Genomic DNA, 17,142 nt, shown 5'->3' with positions numbered 1-17,142 from the left:
AGCCTGAAGATCAAGGGTAGGGAGAGAATTTTCAAGGAGTCAGCTTGAGTAACATTTACAGAAAATTCTATAGAAGAGCTTTTTATTTGTGCATATTTAGAAATGTTTCTTTTGGAGTAGCATTTCACCTTGTATTGCAAATTGTCAGTGTTTTTCTGTTGTGTGATTGTTCTTGTATAATTATTATATATTATACAATATATAATATAAATATATATGTTTTATGTAATGGCATGCTGCTGAATGCTAACCAGCTAATACATGCTCAGCCCAAGCAGTGACCTTCAAACAGAAGCTGGAAAGCCAGGAAGCTGAAGAGGGAGCCGACATTACTCTGTGCTGTGAGATCTCTAAACCTGGAGTTCCAGTGGAGTGGAAAAGGGGAACACAGGTCCTGAAGTCTGGAGAAAAGTACCAGATGAAGCAGAAGGCCTCTGTGAATGAACTCCTGATCAACAAAGTGTTGCCAGAAGACAGCGGAGACTACAGCTGTGTGTGTGGAGACCAGAAGACAACAGCCAGCCTCAATATTAAGGGTAGGGAGAGGATTGTTGAAGGCAACTTTTTATATGTACACATTTAGCCATGTTTGTTTTATGGTCTGCCTGTCATTGGCAATTGCAACCTCTCAGTGTTTGTTGTTTTGGTTTATATGTCATTTTATGTTTTACATCATGGCATGCCACTGGTTACTAACCAACTAATAAATGCTTAGCCCAACCAGTGACCTTCAAACAGAAGTTGGAAAGCCAGGAGGCTGAGGAGGGAGCCAGCGTTACTCTGTGCTGTGAGATCTCTAAACCTGGAGTTCCAGTGGAGTGGAAGAAGGGCACACAGGTCCTGAAGTCTGGAGAAAAGTACCAGATGAAGCAGAAGGCCTCTGTGAATGAACTCCTGATCAATAAAGTGTTGCCAGAAGACAGCGGAGACTACAGCTGTGTGTGTGGAGACCAGAAGACAACAGCCAGCCTGAAGATCAAGGGTAGGAGGATTTCTACATTGCATAAGATGTGTCTTTGTAATTTAGAAAAATACATTTTGTTGTGTAACATATTTTTGTCCCTGCAGGAGATTTATTGTTCAAACTGAATCACGTTGACGGCTTTAAAACCTTTTGTGGAATTGATAGTAAGAATATTTTTAATACAATTTGATTTTGTCTTGACTGAAAAACTTGTATTGAAGCACTTTCTATAATATTTCTGTTGCTGTTACTTTGTTTTTTTTGTTTGTTTGCTGGCTCATAAAATGTCAGCATTCTTTGTGGGACATCAGATTCATGAAATGCATCATTCACATTGTATGTGGTGAATCAATAGGTTGGATGTCTTCGCCTGGATTGCTTTTCTGCAGTGTGCTCTGTGCTGTGATACAGAGTTTGAATTTTTCTTTTTTCTTTAGAGGATTTTTCATCACTTCTTTCAGTTTTTCTTTTTTTAATGTCTATTTGAGAAACAAAGGAATCCTCTTTTTTCACACAACACAGTTTGTCCTTTCAGCAGACCTTGCTTGCTGCTCTTTTGTGTATGTTACGTTTTTGTTTTAATTGGTAATAGTGGTGACCATAGACAATACATGTCCATAAATTGTCTATTTAATCAAACAATCGAATTGATATTTGTTCAGGTTGTATTGTTGTTACAACTGTGGTTTGTGGTGCTTGCTCATTCCTGAAATTGTTTTAATTTACAAGCTATGAGCCATTTCGTCAAGTGATATTTAGTTTTTTGTTATTATGGTAAATTGCAGTAAAGGATCAAGTGTGTAACAGCATTGAAATTGTTTCCTCTCAGCTGTGAAGCTGTCAGCTCCTCCTTCAGCTACTAAACTGGAATCTAAGAGGCAGGAGACCAAAGAAACAACGGAAGGTATGGAAGGAAGATGGCAATATGCTGGCTTGACTCTCAGCTTTATGTGCTCTGTCCATCTTGATAATGGCCTTTGTGTAGACAAGTGCAGCCTGCCGTGTAATTGGGCCTGTACATTTTGGCCTATATAGGTTATGATAAATGTTTTCTTGCAGCATTATTTTCATTCTAGTTTACCAGACTTTTTACGTTGCAGTTTTGTTTGCCTCTGCTGTGTCAAATAGTGGGATTGTGTTTTGTATTTTTCATGTGGGTCTTTTTTCTCAGTGTTGTATTGCAGTATACATTATGTAGCATAACCAGCTAATTTAGGAAATAGAAATAAGAACCCTTGTATTTGTGGCAGTTGTGTTGGTATCATGTTGACAGAGAAAGACATCTGTTGTTGGCTGGATTTTACATCTGCATACTTTATCTTGTGTGTGGCATGATTCGTTGTCCTTCACATAATTTTTGCTTTACATAATTGTGGGGTTTGAGAATTCAGAATGTTATAGAATTTGTGAAGTTATAGGCTGTGCTGATATTCATATCTCATATTTATATTAAATACTGCAGGGCTGGCAATGTCAGTGGTTGCTGTCATGTATACTTATATGCAGCATTTCTATTTCCGTATTATATTTGCATCCAGCAAAGACACCTGAAGCTCCGTCTGTGGCTGCTAAAGACAAGCACGAGAGGCAAGAGATAAATGAGACAGTAGAAGGTAATTCTCTGAAGATTCTTAGCTTGGCTTGGTTATTTAGCCCATGTGCATTTGTAAGTAATAATTGTGTGCAATGCATTGCTTTGTTAATCCAAAAGTGAGAAGCACTCCATGTCTTGGCTGCTGACTGGTGTTGTCAAACAGAAACTTGTTGGGTCATGAGCTGGTTCATATTGTGTCTTGTTGCTTTCAGGAGTTCCTTTAAGGATAAATACTCAATAATTTTACCCAACCTTATATTTTATACATAACCTGCACTGTTTCACCTGCGTACTTGTAAATGTGGCTTTTTTCACCCGTTAAAATAATCTGTGTCAATTTTGGGCTTGTAGGGAAAAAAATCCTTGTTTCAGTCTCAATATCTGTGTTTTAATGTGGTCTCTGGCTTACTTTGTTGCATGGAAGCTGACTTATTGATATGGAGACATGTCTCAAGTGCTATCCTAAGGCAATTTCAAATTGTGGGCCCAATGTTGTGTTCAATTTCATAGCTGTGACACTGCCATCTACTGGACAGGCTCCTAAACAGCAGTTCCTCAATCAGGAGATTCAGAGAGAGTCACAAGAGCTCAAAGTTGGAGGTGAAGGTAATGAGACTTGTGTTCTTTGTGGCTTTTGTCCGACAATGTGACATCTGTCAGCACTGTAAGCATGGTCGTCATTTGTTTTATTCCAGATGCAATTTCAAGCTTGTAGAAAAACTAAGAAGTACTGGAAAATATGGAGGGAATAGGCATCTCAGTTTGGATTTACAGTTTCATGTTGCCTGGTCATTGTTTAAAATGTATAAAGAATGTGGTTTTTGTTTTCTTGTTAGCCCTCGTGTGTTTATGTTCTGTCAGTTCCATTTGGTGCAGTATTTTGTCCTGTAATTTAATGCTTTGTTTACTCCTTCTGTGTTGAATGTCATACTTTATGGTGTTATATGTTTATGGCACTTTGGCAGCACTGTGTTGGGTTCCTGCTATGTGTTGGATTATTGATAATTATCTATGAGAGGAGAGAGAGGCTTTAATTGTTTTTGCTTCTAGCTTTATTGATTTTATTGCGTTCTCACAGATATGGCTTTCCCTTATTTTTTGACATTATGCCAAGTTGTAAACAGTTGTGTGACAGTGTATGTGTGCTTTACTGGCTCTGGTCAACTGTTGTCCTCAGGTTATAGAATCACTGTAAGATTGCGAGGTTAATGTTGTGTTTTATCCCAGTTGAAAACACTGCTGCTGGAAAAGCTGCAAAACAAGATATACAGAAGCAGGGGAGCAAAGAGCCAGTAGAAGGTATGCAAAGATTTCTAGCTCTTTATTGGCCTTGCGCTTCCTCCTTGTCTCCTGCAACATCCCACTCCCAGGTGTTGTATCTCTACTGATGTTTCTTACTTTCTATGGTGTACCAAGCATGCTGTATGTTTGGCTGTGGCTTGTTTGTGCTACTGTCAGGAAGGGGTGAGCAACTGACAAAATTAATTTAATGTTTAATGTTTTATGGTTAGGTTCACAGAATGTCACAGTATGAATATTGGGAGAGATGGTATAAATATTGAATTATATTGAATGTTGTATTATAGTTCGGCCATAGCTAGTATTTAATGCTCAACTGTCTCTTCGTTATTGCACTGCGTCATTGTCTGTACGTTTTTTAAGATACTGCTTTTCTTGTTGCACACGGCATGAACACATGTAGAACAAGTGAAGCGCTTTTGTCACCATCAGTTTCAGACAAACAGAAATCCAGTGTAGTCTGTCTTGGACATTATGGCTCTAAAACCTGCGTGGCACATTGCTTCAGTCTGTCGGTGATAATTTCCAGTTCATGTCAGCTGAATTAAAACCTACATTATATGCCTTTACGTGAATTCAGTTACAGCAGAGAAGGCACCAGCTTCAGCAGTGACCCCCAAAGTTGAACTTGAGAAGCAGGAATCCAAAAAGAGAATTGAAGGTATGTGGCAGTGTTATTAAGAAACTCTGACAACACGGTTTGTATTGAGTGCAAATGGGATTCTGTTTGTATTCAGCATGTTGTTTGTGTTCTGGGTCAATAGTTGTGGCCCATTTGTTCTTGTCGGCAGATGAGTTGAAGATTGCGTATTGGCACTTGCATTTAGTTGGGCCTCACTGTTGTTTTTGTTGCTGTTTGTGCTTTTTGTAGGATTTATCAGATCGGCAACATCTTTTGTCATTTTTGGTGTTCTGTGTTTATTACAGTAGATGTTTAAGATCTAAATAAATTAATTACACCTGCAGAGATTGAAAATTCTGCTGTGTCTGAAGTCACACCAAAGCCAGAGCCTACAAAGATGGATAACAAAGTGAATGGACAAGGTAGAAGTTTTGTGGAACCTGCACACTGTTTGTTCCCCTCAGTAGTGTTGTGTTTCCCATGTGGAGTTTTGTATGCGGAGATTGTCATCAGTCCTTATTGTTGTTGCTCACTTTGTATTCACTCGTGAAATCCAGATTTTCCTGTATTCTGGATTGCTGTTGTCTCAAGATAGGAATAATTAAGAGCTATATTTAAACAGACTTGTTTAAACAGACTGTTTTGAATTGAATTGAAGAATGGCATCTGTGTTGTTGTATGTTTGTGTATGTGTGTGTACACACAAAAGCAGCCATATATTTTTATCAAACGCTTAGTCAGGTAAGTTAAAAAATAGTATATTTCTTACAGAGCATACTGTAGTCTTCATAGTATCTCATTTGAAAGTCTGCAAGTCACAACCGTACACATCAACACCTTATCTAATTGATTCAATCCCCAGTTCTTCCGGTCGTAGTCATTCAAGACCTGGAGAGCCAGGAGGCTGAGGAGGGAGGCAGTGTCACTCTGTACTGTGAGTTTTCTAAACCTGGACTGCCCGTAGAGTGGAAGAAGGAAACTCAAGTCCTGAGTTGTGGAGAAAAGTACCAAATGCAACAAATGGGATTCAGTTATAAGCTACAGATCTTCGATTTGAGACCTGGAGACACAGGAAGCTACTCGTGCTGTTCAGAGGACACAATAAGCTCGGCCTCTCTTGTAGTAAATGGTAGGATGGAGACCATGTCAGAGTCTTTTGCAGTCTTCTGCCATCAAGTCTTTCCTTTCATTTTTTAATCCCCTCTTCTTTATCTCACTGTTTCTTTTCCATCACCATTCTTGACTACTGTAGATAAACATCTGGTTATTTCTTTTCATTCATCAGCTGCCCCAGTTATTTTCACAAAAGAGCTTGAAAACCAAATGGCTGATGAAGGGGACAGTGTAACTCTGCACTGTGAGCTTTCTAAACCTGGTGTTCCTTTGGAGTGGAGGAAAGGAGAACTTGGTCTTTGTCCTTGTGCCAAGTATGAAATTAAACAAGCAGGACACCTGGGTACACTATTAATCCATGATGTAGACCCAGAGGATTCTGGGAGTTACACTTGTGACAGTGGTGACTGTCAAAGCACTGCACAACTAGCTGTGAAGGGTATGCTTGATAATTTATAAACTTGAAAGTTATTTCTATATAAATAGTTAGAAAAAAATTAAATAAAAAAATAAGATTTTATCTTATCTAATCTTAGTTAATGTTGGTTGTTTATACATTAGTATGTGATGAAAACAAAGAATACAGAAGAGGCTTCCCTTTTCTGGCATTTTAATTATGCTTAAGCTATCAGTGACTATAATCAATAGGGAATGTATGACTCACTCTACCTCTGTTACTTTCTCTTGGCCGTCCTCCCCTGTAGCCCAGCCTGTGCTTTTCAAAACCCAGCTGCAGAACCTTGAAAGACAGGCAGGGGAGAGCGCTAGTTTTCGCTGTGAGACCACAAAGCCGGGAGCCATTGTGGTCTGGAGGTGTGGCGACAGGGTGCTTGCATCCAGCAGCAAGTATCACCTGAAACAGGAAGGAACCATTGTGGAGCTTGTTGTCTATAAGCTGCAGAGAGCTGACTCAGGAGAATACTCCTGTGATACCGGCAGCCAGAGGACTTCAGCTGTCCTTATTGTGCTGGGTAGGAGCTGGCTATTTAAGACCTTTTCATGCACCCTCTGGAGTCACCTCTTTCTGCGTGTCCCACATCACTCCACCACTTGATCATGGCTTGCATCGATCTTTCATCTAAAGAGCCCGTTTGCTCTCTTCTTGACGGCATTTAGATGTTCAAGTATTGTTTCTCATCCCACGTGTGTTCTTGCTTTGCAGTTCATTGTTTTCAAAGCACTTGTAGTTATTCACGCAAACAATTTTCTGTTGAGTTTGATCACCGATCTCATCTCATCATTTGTGCCTGTCTCTGGTCTTTCTTCACAAACATGAACATTAACACCCTATATTGTTTTTCTTCACTTAATACTCACAATAACAACTCATCATGAATCTTTATATATTTAATCACACTTTGAATTATATCTTTGCCAAGCACATGCTCACTTCAGACAAAAATTATTTAACTATTCTGCTGAAATGTATTTGTCAAACAGAGGTCGAGGTTAACATACTGAAATTCTTGGAGAGCTGCGTTGTTTACGAGGGCGAGGACGTCCGCTTTGAATGTCTGGTCTCTCACGAGGAGGCACCTCTGGCCCAGTGGAAACTCCAGGACGTCCCTCTACAGAATAATGAAATGAACCTGATTAACACCGAAGGCCGCGTACACAGCCTCACACTCAGAGGCGTCACCAAAGCTGACTCTGGGACAGTCACTTTCACAGTGGGTAACCACACTTCCACTGCTTCTCTGACAGTCAGAGGTAAGGGGAATATGCATTTTATTTCTTGGGATGAGAATGAATACAGTAAAATAACATCTGAACTTCATATATCATTTGTCTATATCATCCTCCTTGTGGGACACTTTCTGTTGTTCTTTAAGATCATCACAGAACATGGATGCTTGTGATTTCCTAAGGCTCCTTTTTTATTTTATCTTTCCACTTTATACTGACTTTGTATTTGTATCCAATCTGCACTTTACTTATTCCGTCACATTTCTACAGTGTGCATGTTCACATTGTCAACTGACAATATTTCACTTTTACATTTCAATTTAGTATTCCAATTACATATTGGTTATGTTGATCAATATGCTTCCTTGTAATTCTTGTTTACAGCAAGTTTTCTGCACGCACAATGTAAACTAAACTCCTGTTGTTCATTAATTGAAATTCTGTATTGTTGTGGTGCCCTAGTGGTGTAAGACGCTGATGGATGTTGTCAATGTCCCAGGTTCAAGTCCTGCTAGGATACTTGTGTTGCATGTCACCCACAATAACTCCTCCTTCATGTCCTGTCACCTCTAAAGGAAAACATCCCCACAAAAATAAACAAAAGCATTTTTAGTATTTGTATTTTGTCTTAGCACTCTTGAATCTTCTGTGTTGTTTTATGGTTCTCACACATTATGTATGGCATGGTTATTTAGTGATTCACCATATTACAATAGCTTAATTTGTGGCTGGATTTCTGATTCAGTCTATAAGTCTTTTACCACAAACTTGGGGTAGATAAACCAGTGACTTAACAATTATTTTCATGCTCTGGTTTAAGCGTGTTGATGGTACGGAATTGGTAAAATTGTGAGTATTTATGTTTCTTTAGTATATAGTATATTTGTGTTTCGTGGTGGCCGTGTTTACCGAAGAAATTGTTAAAATAATTCATCCTAATTAATAATGATCTTTCTGGCAGCCGCACCTGTACTGTTCAAGAAGGAGCTGGAAAGTCAAGAGGCCATTGAGGGAGACAAGGCCACCCTGTCCTGCGAGACTTCCAACTCCGACTGCAAGGTGACCTGGCTGAAAGGCTCAACTGTGCTCATCCATGGGGAAAAGTACAGTTTGGAGCAGAGGGCCACCACCCACATCCTGATCATACACAACGTGAATGTGAAGGATAGTGGAGAATATATCTGCGATACAGGGGACAAGAGAAGCACTGCTAGCCTGACTGTGAAAGGTAACAGAACACAGCTTCATCTCATCTATGTTCTCTTGTCTCTTCTTGTCTTCATCGTTCCTGAAGTTCATTTTACACATCCCTCCCATTAACAAGCACTGGATCATATCTTCTACTCAGCATCTATGTCTCTCGGATTTCACAGTCCTTGAGTTATAAGTGCGATGTCTTAGTTGGCATGTAGTTTGACTTTTACGTAATTATCTGATGCTACGCATTCTACTATATTTGCCTTGATATTTGTTGTGGGTCATCACCTTACAGATACAGTGAATAGACTTTAACGGAGGTTTGTGCAATTTCTAGTATTTGGTACAGTTTAGTTTTTCTGTAAAATCGAGTACTACTGAAGATTGTCTATCAGTTGCCAGTTGTCAAACTTTACTTATTAAGTAAGTAAATTAGATTCTTGGTCACCTTCTTACTGATGCCTTCTGGAAATTCTGCTGAGATCTGATCACTGACCTCCTATCATCCCATTCACCCTCAGAGCATGTGCGCATCCTACGAGAACTCTGTGATATTACTGTGACCACTGGGCAGGATGCTGTCTTTGAGGTTGAGCTGTCACACTCTGGCGTGACAAACGGGGAATGGTGGCTTGGGGACAACCTCCTTCAAAATAACGATCTGAATCAAATGAGCAGCCAGGGCAGAGTGCACCGTTTGGTCCTGAAGATGGTGACCACAGATGAATCAGGGGATGTTGCCTTTGTAGTGGGAGAAGAGAAGACTGTGGCTTGTCTTCTGGTGGAGGAGAAACCCAAAGGTAAAGGAGATGATATGGTCACTAGAGATTTTTACTCCTTACATCCATTTCCATCAACCATCAGCTTTGTCTTGGCAAATGGAAATCTGCTGGCACCATCATCTTCACCATCCTAACGTTTTCCATTCGTTGCATTTAGCTAACACAAATATTGCTACCAAAGGAGATAAACTACTTTAACTTTCTACTCTAATTTGTAGAATATTTTCTTGAAGATGGATTACTTTCAGCACTCATTTTAAATTTTACTGATTAATAGCTTTGTTTCTTTTTACAAAATTGAAATCAGTATATTTCTGATGAAGTTATCAGATCTTTTATCACTATGCTGTAAAGTTTGTGTTAGCATATAGTAATAGTCACTGCATGCATGCATGTATGTTTTTATGTTTATAGCTTTATTAATTATTTATGCGAGGGTTGTGAAGGAAGGGAAAAGGGAAAAGCCTGCATATAAATGCTACCATTATTAAATCTAGTTTTGGGTTTCCCATATCTACAGTGCTAATACTAGAGAAGCCACACAACACTTTGGCATTAGAGGGTGAAACTGTCACTCTGGCCTGCACCATCTCTGACCCCAAGGCAACTGTTACCTGGACCAGAAACAACGTGGTCATCCAAGCAGGTCTCAAGTATGACCTGAAGAAGAACGGAACATTCCACCAGCTTCGTATCCACAACCTGGTGCCTGATGACTCAGGAATGTACACCTGTGACACTGGAGATGCACAGTGTGATGTCTCCTTGACTGTGGAAGGTAAAGAAAGATGCCACCTCTAAAAAAAACAAAAAGTCCCCTTTCACCTCGATCACATTCAAGAATGTGGAGCAAGATAGATTGAAATGAACAGCTGAAATATTCTTGAACTTCCACTTCCCGCAACCATACACCCAGTCTGGCATCATTGTGCATCAGCAAAAGTTTTATCTAAAGTCCCTTCAGAGATGTTTGTCTTGTCATCTCAACTATCTGATGCCAAACGTTCCATCTCAACATCTGATGCCAAACTTTCCCATTTTAAATTCTAACCAGGTGCTCCAGTGTTTTTCCGCAAAGAGCTCAAGAACCAGGACGCCATAGAGTGTGATGATATTACCCTACGCTGTGAGATGTCTAAGCCAGGTGTTCGCGTTGAGTGGAGGAAAGGAGGCATGGTCCTCCAGCCCGGTAAGAAGTATGAGATGAGGCAGGAAGGGTGCATTCACGAGCTCTGTATGCGGAACCTGGAGCCTGAAGACAGTGGCTACTACACGTGTGACGCAGGAGACCAGCTGACTACAGCTTCTTTGGCAGTGCAAGGTAGCCAATCTCAATACTGTTGCGTCCGTTTAGTTAAGGCTAATTAGTTTGATTCTGACTGTATTCTACAATTTATTTTTACAAATAGAATAGTAGGGTTTTTTTAGGACTGCTTACGTCTTTGTAAACTGTGATGAGTCATGATGTTCTGTCCTTTCTGTCTTGTATTGTATGTTGCTCTGTCGAGTAGTATAGTGCTGATAACGAGTAACTCAGAGGCTCAGTACATGTGTATGTGTGTTTTTCACTCAACAGTGAAAGAAGTCTTCATTGTGTGTGGTCTTAAGGCCACTGACGTCTTTGTTGGAGAATGGGCAACCTTCTCCTGCCAGCTGTCTGGTAGGGCACCTGGCAAGGTGCAGTGGTGGCTGGATGGCACCTTGCTGGAGAACAGCCCCAGTAGTGAGATAGGGCTGAGCCAGGGCCACATCTACACACTCACCTTAAAGAACCTGGCTACAGATGACTCTGGCACTGTCACGTTCAAAACTGGCAGCTTAACATCAACCGCCAAGCTCTTAGTCAAAGGTATCGTGTTATAAAGATCAGTAAGATCAGTAGAGACTGAGATAAGCAATATCTTAGTCCTTTTAGACCCTGCAGAATTTTAATTCAATTATAAACACAATATTTGTAGTTTATTTTAAATCCAAATTTGTTTTGTTGTCACTAAAGTGTAACTAATTGCCATATTCTGCATACGTTTGATTTAAAATAGTATGCATACCAAATTTCAACTGATTACTCAAAGATTGTCCAAACAAAAACAAAAAAAAATGGGTGCAATTCTTAAAGAGTAAGAGTAAATATACCATGTATTACGATGTTTTCTGCAGGGTTCCTTAAAAAGTTTGCAGTTCGTGAGTAGATTAGTGGATATTTTTACATTACAGTGCTTTATCGTGCATGAGCAGCATTGTTTTCTAATTTCATCAATAATAATAATAATGGCGGTAGAGAACTCCATGCTGTATGCTTTGTTACAACCAAAACACACAACTGGGTGCAGCACCACAGCAAAGTTTTATTAGATTAGGGCAGAGTAACATCTAAACCCATTATCAATTAATTTAATAGAAAGGTATTATTTAGGTTAATTTTATTTCTGCTACCCTTTTGAATTATCTCTGAATCTTTCCTATGTGTTGTATATTGGGCTGCTGAAATGATAAATCAATGATAATCACGATTATGTTTCTCACTTTTGAGATTATTTATCTCAACTATTCATTCATCTTTGGGAACAGAGGGGTTTTATAGTTCTTGAACTTCAGCCATGTGACTAGTGAGCTGTCCAAGGGTGTACCCCATCTAGGATTGGGTCCAGCCCCCGTACAACCCTCAAGGATAAGTACATAAGCGATGTATTTTAATGTACCCCTAAAATACACATCAACCATTTAACAACTATGACTGTACTTTTGTGTGATTGGCAAGAATCTGCTATTATTGGTGGCTACTCTGTGCTAGATTTGTTACCAACCACGCAAGACCAGAAAATGACATACTCTTTCATTGCCAGCTATAAACCTTGTGGGTACATAAACACACACACAGTCCTCAACTGTTGTCTGTTGGCATTTGTTGTTTTCCCTGTAGACAGATTGAAGGCTTTTATCCCAGGCAGAACTAATCTGACATAAAGTCAGATCGGTCCACATTCAAACTTTGCACTGGACTCTCTTGTTGTCTTCGTTCATCAAGTCTTATTCATCGCCAGGATGAGGCTAGCAACAACTGGGTGTTGCTGCTTGTTCACTGATGTCTCTGATGTCTCCCTGCAGTTTTGCAGATTTCTGTGCGGTATATATGAACCAGTGTCCTTTAGTTTGGATAAATGAACTCTTACTTACAAGCTTGCGTTACACACCATTCAGACGTCTCTCTGCCTTACAATCCAACACAGAATCTGCCAAAAACACATGGGAGACACACTGCACTTAAACTGAGATTTTATTTGTGAGTCTTTTCTTAAAGTGTCATCCGAGGTACATTCATGGATTGTGAATGACTCTGCAAGTGAATGATTGTGCCAGTTCTGTCACTAGCAGATGGCACTGTAGAAGTGTTACTGGAATCATCTTTTAAAAGGAGTTGATTAAAATGTTTTTCCCTTTAACTATGTGGAAGTGAAAGTGCCATTGCGCAAAGCTACCACTGTGTTTGGGAAGAAGAGACTGGTTAATCACAACATGCCAGAAACATACATCTGAATATGCACTGTTAAATTATCACTGTTGAATTTGAATGGTAGAACCTTAATGCATGATCGTGATTATTATATGGTTAAATGTGCAGCCCTATGTTTACATGTCTCTTGGTAATGTAAATGATGAGTGATGCAAATTTGTTGATTGCATTCAATGGATACCATACAGGAGGCTTGGTTTTATCCAAGCTTTATTGTACAGAGTTAGTGAACCACTGAGTAATCACAACAGAAATGTTATGTTAGGAAAGTGCTGCTCCACCCATCCATAAAGGCCGGCTGCTGTTGAATACTCATCTTCCATTCACCTCCCTTATCCCATCCCACCAAGGCCTGCCCCTAACCTTCAAGCACTAAAACCTCTAACCCTCCTTCACCTACTAGTGGCAGTTCTATCCACTTATCACCCCCTCCTTTCTCATCAGCTGCCAGCACTTCTTGAGCCTTGACGGTTGGGCTTTTTGACCCCCCTATTCATTTTGTCACATGGGACAGTACCATGGCCACAGTGGACATTGAAATATACTTAAAGACTTTAAGACTTATATAGTATATGTAATTTGTACGGGACAATCCATAAAATCACTCACAACGTGCTTTTGGGGGTTATAAAGCCCATATGTCCTTCGGCATGTCCTGCTCTTATCCTTATATCTAATGGCTAAGCCCTGACACTATGACCCCTGATCCAAACCTCAGATCCCACAGTTGAAGTGGTGAGCGAGATGGAGGACCTACGGGTAGTCGAAAACCAACCGGCCGAGTTCATCTGCCAGTACTCAAGGCCTGTCAAGGCTCAGTGGAAGAAAGACGGGCAGCCATTGCAGCCTGATGGCCGAAGGGTGGTAGTGGAGCAGGACTGGAATGTGGCTCGCTTGTATATTAGCCGTGTGTCCGCTGAGGACAGAGGCTCATACTCCTGTGAAGCACAGGGGACCTGCGTGGTCGCTTCACTTCATGTGGAAGGTGAGCTTACCTCCACATGGAAAGAGCACCAACCTTTGGGAGTCTCCTTGACTCCCCCATGTCTCACAGCCAAATACATTGATCACTTGCTGATCATCACATAGTCCGTTCCCTTTGTTGACAAATCCCAAAATTATTTGACTTCTTTATGATTCCAGACTATTGAAAATCTTCTTTGATTGTGCTCTCTTTCTTTCTTCATTTTTCCATATGTTTTCTACAGCCAAACCCATTGACATTGTCCAGGGCCTGGAGAATGCAGAGACCTTCGATGGAGGTGAAGCGCTGTTTGAGTGCGCCCTTTCTCGTCCTGAGAGCAAAGATTGCCACTGGCTTCTTGATGGGAAACCTGTGAAGGAAACCCCCAATGCTGAGATTGTGACATTTGAGAGTGGTCGTCGTCACCTGCTCCTGCTGAAAGAGTTGCGCATTAAAGACAGTTGCACAGTGACCTTCAAAGCTGGCACAGCATCCACATCTGCCCAACTCTCTGTCAAAGGTCAGTCATCCAAGTGAACACCACAAGACTTGGGGAAGGTGTATTTATAGCATCATCTTGCCTGAATTATACAAAGTTTTACATTTCATTCTGTGGATTTTCTCTCCTAAGGTTGGCAGCTGGATGTTGTGAAGGGTCTGGAGGACAAGGTAGCTGCAGTGGGAGAGAAGGTTGAGTTTTGTGTTGAGCTCACCGAGCCCGTCCCTGCGACAGAAGTAGCCTGGTATGCTAATGGCGTTGAGCTCAAGGCCAGTGACCTCTGGGCTATGAGGATTGATGGCTGTTCTTATCGCCTGGTCCTGAGACAGGCACCTCTCATGCCAAAGCAGGAAATTACATTTGCTGCTAGAGATGCTCTCTCTTTGGCCAAGCTCACCATCATCAGTAAGTGTTTGACAAAAAAGTGTTTCTAATATTTCACTTTTTGCATCATTGAGAATTTATTTTTTAGATTTCATATGTTAAAGGTTCTACTTAGAGAAAACCAGAGAGTTACACAAATCCTCTAAGTTAATAGAATCTCCACCTACTACTACACATGGCAACTCTACATGTAACAGAATGGTGAGATAGTCTTGATACTGTAGAAAACAGTACAACAGATAAACATTACAATCTGTGTAGATTAAATATAGCATTAAAAGCATTGAACCCCTGCTTCTCTCCATGCCAACAGCTGTACCTGATCCTCCAGAGGACCCAGAGGTCCTCAGTAAGACTACACAGTCTGTCGCCCTCTCTTGGTTCACTCCTCTACATGATGGAGGGAGTCCCATTCTGGGCTACAAGGTGGAGATGCGGCTGGTGGACAGTGCCCTCTGGCTTCCATGTCATTCTGAACCTGTTTGCAACACAGATTTTGTGGTTGAAAATCTTACCCCAGGCGGTGGCTACAGGTTTAGAGTGGCAGCTATCAACAGAGCTGGGATTGGAGAGCCTGTTGAGTTGCCTCAGACTGTACAGCTTGGTGAGTGGATGTGTGGTTTAGTTCATCAAATAGTGTACTTGGGTTTATTTGCTTGCCAGGGTATTTTGCTCATTATTGCCTTTTTACATGAACTAGAGATATGAGATCAAAGCCCTTGTCAGAGAGTCCCTGGTACTGCTATTTGTAGTGCTATTAGTTATTTAAAATTGTAGAATTATTATGTATTTTATTGTCATATATAGACAGCTCTACAATATAAGATTACAACGATAATAGCAGTATAGAGACATTTAAATGTTTTTTAAACTAATATGTAATATGTGTGTTTGTTTCATCATTGTTACACAGAGACAGCCACAAAGCCACAAACATGCCCAGGTAAGACATTGTTCTTCTGTGGTTATACTCCTCTGCATACGTATCCTTCTCAAACTGCATTTGAAGCCTTTAGGAATGTCTGTAATGCTTAGTTGGATTAAGCACAGTTTTAATTAGCATAGCATCAGTTACTGTTAAGTAGGCTTTGTGCTGTGTGTGTACTGACTAACCTTTTAAAACAACATAGTAACATTGAAAACTCCATTGTGGTTATAGATACAGAGGCTAAACAGGTAGAGACTGAGACACTGGGCCAGCCCAGTCTGCCTCCAGAAGCTGCTGAAGAAGGTGATGTGCATGAGCTGTGGGAGGAATCGGCCAAGAAACGCCGCATGAGTCGAGAGCCCACTCTGGACTCCATCTCTGAACAACCCGAGGAGGACGGCAAAGGTGGTCAAAAGAAGTCCGAACAGACAGACATGAAGGTGTCAGAGAAAGTGGAAATAAAATCAGGAGAGAAGGAGCAGACCATCGTGTCTAAGAAGCAGACAGAGTCCAACTTGTGCACCAGCTCAGAGGATGAGTCTGTTTCTGGGGGTCCAACACTTGTGTCCTACCTCAAGAAGAGCAGCAAGTCTGCTGTCACAGTGACCAATGAGTCAGAGACTCTGAGCGCTGAGAGGTTCTTTGCGCATTTCCAGATGGCAGAGGAGAAAACAGTGACTGAAGTGCAAACAACCACAATTCAGAAGACGGATGTAAAACAGGTGTCTACAGAGGAGACTATGGAGACCAGTAAAGAGGATGAGCCTGAGCTTAGAGAGGCTGCCATTAAGATTCAAGCTGCCTTCAAGGGCTACAAAGCCCGCAAGGACATGCGTCCTGTCTTTAAAGAGGTCTATAAAGACCAGACCAAGGAACCTAATGGCACCATACATCTAGAATGTGTGGCAGAAGGTAAACCTGATAAGGTGCTGTGGCTGAAGGATGGAGAACCACTGACGGATGGCAAGCACCACCATATTGATATCTACAATGATGGTACCTGCTCACTGGTCATCACTGCCATCACCACAAAGGATACTGGGGTTTACACTTGTGAGGTCACCAACAAGTATGGAGTGTCTTCTCACAGCGGTAAGGTCACAGTAGGAACGGCGAGAGAATCGTCCGGGCGACGGCCACTGACTGTGGGCTACAGTGCTGACAGCGAGCCCGAGAGCTCCTCAGGTAGTGAGATGGATGAGTCACTGAGGCAGGCAAGCAGACGTCTCCGGCGCCTTCTGCGCACACGTCTTCCACCAGATGTTGAGGAAGAATCATTTGTCAGCGCAGATGAAGGAGACATACGTCCCCCAGATCCCCACTCTTACCGGGAGGATGACAATTACATCTACATTCGCTTTGATTCACGGAAGGAGGCCGAGGTTGCCTCAAAGAGGTTCCAGGAGATGTTTACAGTCCATGGGGTTCCCGTGGAGACCACCATCCTGGAGGCAGGCCATCTCAAAGTGGAGCTGCGAATTAGAAAGATGGGCTACACGCAAGATGGCACGGAGACCCCCACACAAGATAGACAGCCTTCTGTACTGATTGCTGGAGCCCCGGGTAAGAAACGTATGATCTCTCTGTAAGGATTATTAT

At 41.3% G+C, this 17,142-nt stretch overlaps 1 protein-coding gene across 42 annotated transcripts in view; it reads left to right on the top strand.

Moving 5' to 3' along the window:
- Nucleotides 1-17,142, top strand: part of obscnb (obscurin, cytoskeletal calmodulin and titin-interacting RhoGEF b) — a 53,710-nt gene that overhangs the window by 24,639 nt on the left and 11,929 nt on the right. For 10 of the 42 annotated variants that reach the window (XM_035671089.1, XM_035671088.1, XM_035671075.1 and 7 more), the window contains 19 exons: nucleotides 270-536; nucleotides 716-982; nucleotides 1,794-1,868; nucleotides 2,503-2,577; nucleotides 3,069-3,164; nucleotides 3,786-3,857; nucleotides 4,438-4,518; nucleotides 4,824-4,901; nucleotides 8,240-8,506; nucleotides 8,997-9,275; nucleotides 9,778-10,035; nucleotides 10,312-10,578; nucleotides 10,834-11,106; nucleotides 13,487-13,753; nucleotides 13,977-14,252; nucleotides 14,364-14,636; nucleotides 14,929-15,219; nucleotides 15,529-15,558; nucleotides 15,775-17,106. In XM_035671089.1, the coding sequence (XP_035526982.1) occupies nucleotides 270-536; nucleotides 716-982; nucleotides 1,794-1,868; nucleotides 2,503-2,577; nucleotides 3,069-3,164; nucleotides 3,786-3,857; nucleotides 4,438-4,518; nucleotides 4,824-4,901; nucleotides 8,240-8,506; nucleotides 8,997-9,275; nucleotides 9,778-10,035; nucleotides 10,312-10,578; nucleotides 10,834-11,106; nucleotides 13,487-13,753; nucleotides 13,977-14,252; nucleotides 14,364-14,636; nucleotides 14,929-15,219; nucleotides 15,529-15,558; nucleotides 15,775-17,106 (4,824 nt within the window). The remainder of the gene's footprint in view (nucleotides 1-269; nucleotides 537-715; nucleotides 983-1,793; nucleotides 1,869-2,502; nucleotides 2,578-3,068; nucleotides 3,165-3,785; nucleotides 3,858-4,437; nucleotides 4,519-4,823; nucleotides 4,902-8,239; nucleotides 8,507-8,996; nucleotides 9,276-9,777; nucleotides 10,036-10,311; nucleotides 10,579-10,833; nucleotides 11,107-13,486; nucleotides 13,754-13,976; nucleotides 14,253-14,363; nucleotides 14,637-14,928; nucleotides 15,220-15,528; nucleotides 15,559-15,774; nucleotides 17,107-17,142) is intronic. The other 32 variants (XM_035671113.1, XM_035671102.1, XM_035671116.1 and 29 more) reach the window with 30 other exon arrangements.

This window comes from Morone saxatilis, unplaced genomic scaffold, assembly GCF_004916995.1.
Source record: "Morone saxatilis isolate NCDOM2014 unplaced genomic scaffold, NCSU_SB_2.0 Contig23, whole genome shotgun sequence".
Classification (NCBI taxonomy): domain Eukaryota; kingdom Metazoa; phylum Chordata; class Actinopteri; family Moronidae; genus Morone; species Morone saxatilis.
The sequence above is the reverse complement of the archived record's forward strand: the minus strand, read 5'-3'. Positions and strand labels throughout refer to the sequence as shown.